The sequence below is a fragment of the Lactuca serriola genome, chromosome 6, assembly GCF_051521515.1.
Source record: "Lactuca serriola cultivar US96UC23 chromosome 6, Lser_US96UC23_V15, whole genome shotgun sequence".
In the NCBI taxonomy this organism is placed as follows: Eukaryota; Viridiplantae; Streptophyta; class Magnoliopsida; order Asterales; family Asteraceae; genus Lactuca; species Lactuca serriola.
The window spans coordinates 78,283,326-78,286,914 of record NC_136413.1 but is presented as its reverse complement, the minus strand read 5'-3'; the positions used below and the strand labels follow the sequence as shown (position 1 = coordinate 78,286,914).

The window sequence follows — 3,589 nt, the reverse complement described above, 5'->3', positions numbered from 1 at the left end:
GTTGCAAGTACGTGTACCATTAACTTGTGAAATGATCAACGTAACATAACATGATGATTAACATAAATAAACATTTAAAAACTTACTATAAAATACATTTGATGTCAGATTCATTATACTCATGACTTCAGTTAATTAATGCATGCAGAATCTCAACATTATAATGACCTCATATTTCTTGCGCCTTAAAACATGTTTTATCGACACAAGAATCAAAAACAGCATATGATAACACAACCACATAATAAATCTCAAATTGAGAATTAATCAAGCAAAAAACTCGAACCCAATCCAAAATTCTCAAGTACATGTTTTTTATTTGCTCAAAACAACATTTTGATTTTTGAGTTTTGACCCAGAAACTGGATTCTTGCTAACCCCAGATTAATCAAATCCCCTACTACCCTAAAACAATTGTACTTCAATTCAAATGTCATTACAACAATTCTAAGCTTTCATTCATTCCAAAAAAGTATAAACTCACTTGAAGGTGTAAGCAACCAAAAATCCGCAACCAGTACAACACAGAAAAGCCAAAGTCGTATTATTTCCTCATAATCTTCCCACTAAAATTAAAAAATTATAATCCAGCCTTCTTCTCCAGCTTCTGAATTTGGTTCAAGAAAATCCACGTCATCTGTCACCCCACAAATCCACCAATCAGAAACACACACACACATATAATAAAAAAAACACCCTTTGACTTTTCAGTTATAAAAATGAGAAAGAAACGAGTACAAATACAAACCATGACATGTGGCGCAATCCTAACACAGTATACTGGAAACCCTGTGTAGAATCTGAAAGGTCCTCCAGCTTTGAGTGTTTTCATGGCACAATCTAGAGATCCTGTATACGGGTATTTCCCTGTAGCATCAGGTTGCATCTTCTGTATTTGTGTTTTCACAAAGTCAAAGGGTAAACTACATGCAGCAGCAAAGAACCCTGATATAGAACTCGCCCCTGAAATCATTCCCAAAATCATAAACTTCTGTTTTCATATTTTTATAGTTTTATACTTTTATGGTTTTATGGTTTTGTGGTTTTATGATTTGATCTTACCTACAATTGTAGCAGCTTCACCAAAGCCAAGATTGTCTTTGAAGAACTCAACACTTTGATCATAGGAAGCAAGCATGCCCATGTTCAATGCCATTGCCCTAACTACAGTGGGACCCGCACCTTTCCAGAGAGCTAAAACTCCTTCATCTGCAGTGATTCTGTAGAGAGCATGGAATGCGTTTGTGTAGTTACGACGTTGGGCTAAGGGTAGTGTGGCATCAGCTTGCATACGGATGAGTGCCAGGTCAGCAGGGCTTCCTACACAGGCTCCGATTGCGCCAGCTGTCAGCCCACAGAGAGCTTTTTGATATAAAGGTAGTGGCTTTCCATCGTTGGCTTCAAGTGCCTTGTTTGTTAGAATCCTGTTAAGTGATTAAAGAGTCACATAAACAACCAGAAACAATAAATCTGTGTTTTTGGGGTTGATGAAGCACTAATGGTGTACCTGAATGTACCAAGTCTGGCTGTTGTGTATGTAGCTTGTCTAAGTAATCCAGCAGAAAGACCCTGTTGAAAACAATTTGCTACCCAGATCAGTAAATGAAGAATGATGAATGATGAATATAGTACTGAGGTATGATAAAGAAATGAGAATTAGGGAAGGAGTTATGAAGAATCAGAGTAAGATAAACCTTACAATTTGAGATTTAGATCATTTGAAATTATCAGATCAACAGAGACAAAGAAGAGGACAAACCTTATAGAAGGCACCGACTCCCTCATTCTTCAACATAGTCTTTGTCACATCGCCAGCAGATCCTTGACCCAATTGGATTCTCACCTGTAAATAGCAAATCATGTCAATGAAATTAGATCAAGCATAGTATACAGTTCAGATCAAATAAATGGTTATAAGAAGATTTGATTGATTCAACGGGAGACAAGAAATCAGGTCAACATGCTACACAGTAACTATAAAATGATTCCGATCAAATCGTTGAAGCAAATCGTCTTAAAACATCCGATCCATGATGAAAAGCATTTACGCATATCGTCCAAAACGCAAAAACTCGGTAGTTCCGATTACTAAAATGATAATTCCTTCGCTCAGAAATCAAAATTACTATGCATCTAGCACGAGATATGAAAACCTAATATAAGATCTGATACCTACAAATTTCTAAACTTAAAGTATCCAGTAACCAAAGTTACGAGGATCCGCACCCTACATAAAGAACGAGATCTAAAGAACATTTAAGCCCTAATCATTTTAAGAACATAAAATACAGATTTTATCCTATCTACACATACCTTGATCATATCGATGGGTTGGATGACACAGGTAGCAAGCATACCAGATGCTCCGCCATTGATAAACGGCTTAACGGTCGGCCACACACCACCGATTAGCTTTGGTTTCTCCTCTCCCATTTTGATTAGATTTGATGAAAATCAAAAAAAGGGGAGAGAAAAAGGCGATCGGATATCAGAAAGAGATTCAGATGGTTAGCAAATGAGCAATAGTGGAACAACCCTAGTATTTATACCATCGATAAACCCTCCACTCACCTGTGAATTGTGATGTGCTTTACTTCAGAGTATTCATATTTGTACCTTGTTTTCTATATATTTGCGAAACTACCACTACCTTTTTATTTACGGTTTTTCCCTTGATTGTTTTCCATTTTCATATAAGAGCTAAATTGTTGTTTTTAAAATCCAAATCAAAATATTGACCTAATTCTCGTTTTTGTCTGTTTACATGGTTTACATGTTTATAGTTGATAAATAATAAAAATATTAATAGTCAAAATATTATGATTTTATATAAATAAGACATGTTCGGCATATAGTTTTTGAAAGTTTCTAACTTTTAGTTTTTATAAAAATTAAAAAAATTAAAAAAAATTATTCGGAAGTAAAAGCTTTCTAACATTTGACCAAACAAAAAGTTACAAAATCCAAAAGGTTTAAGTATCATTTAACAAAAACCTATTTTATAATTTTGCAAATTAACTTAGTTATCCCTTTTTTAAATCAATGGTGTGCTTTTAGATAAGTTCATTTATGTATTTTAATATTTTTTAAAATATTAAAGTTATTATTTCCGAACACTTATATACAAATAAAAATACAACTTTCAACTTCCAATTATCAATTATCAACTTCCGGCTTCCAACTAGTTTTGTCGAAAACGTTCATAACTTCAAAATGTTATTTACATACTAAAGACATGACATTTTAATATGTTTTTTTCAAATATTTTTATCCGGTAGAAATCCTATAAACTTTATTAAAACAAGAAAATAAAATATTAGATCTGGTTATATTATATAGACCATATCATATGATTCATATCCAATAAATAGTCAAAATTGTTATGTACTTTATACAATTTTATAATTATCAAATCTAAATTATTTTCCAAAAAAGAAAATGTGATTTTAACAAATATAATAATGAAGCGCCTTATAAATTATAAATATAAAATGAGGTGTGTGAAGCAAAGTTGACCCCTTTGCTTGAATCGGACTTCTTGATCACACGAGGTCATAAAAGTAATTCCGAATGTAACCCAAGAATAAGA

At 33.2% G+C, this 3,589-nt stretch overlaps 1 protein-coding gene across 1 annotated transcript; it reads right to left on the bottom strand.

Annotated features, from left to right (window-relative positions):
- Nucleotides 1–242: 242 nt before the first annotated feature.
- On the bottom strand, nt 243–2,534 carry LOC145059245 (mitochondrial dicarboxylate/tricarboxylate transporter DTC-like). Its single transcript, XM_079007092.1, has 6 exons — nt 2,314–2,534; nt 1,760–1,843; nt 1,508–1,569; nt 1,063–1,424; nt 749–963; nt 243–637 (listed from the first exon to the last, which is right to left on the bottom strand). Exons 1-6 carry the CDS (start codon nt 2,431–2,433, stop codon nt 581–583), a joined length of 900 nt encoding a protein of 299 aa, XP_078863218.1. The 5' UTR covers nt 2,434–2,534; the 3' UTR covers nt 243–580.
- Between the last annotated feature and the right edge of the window lie 1,055 nt (nt 2,535–3,589).

Bases quoted from the DNA above. Each gene is read 5' to 3' on its own strand.
- LOC145059245 (XM_079007092.1), bottom strand. From the start codon at position 2,433: ATGGGAGAGGAGAAACCAAAGCTAATCGGTGGTGTGTGGCCGACCGTT. The intron at 1,425-1,507 runs GTACACCATTAG...ATCACTTAACAG, and splicing joins GCCAGACTTGGTACATTCAG to GATTCTAACAAACAAGGCAC. The intron at 638-748 runs GTTTGTATTTGT...GTGGGGTGACAG, and splicing joins GGATTGCGCCACATGTCATG to ATGACGTGGATTTTCTTGAA.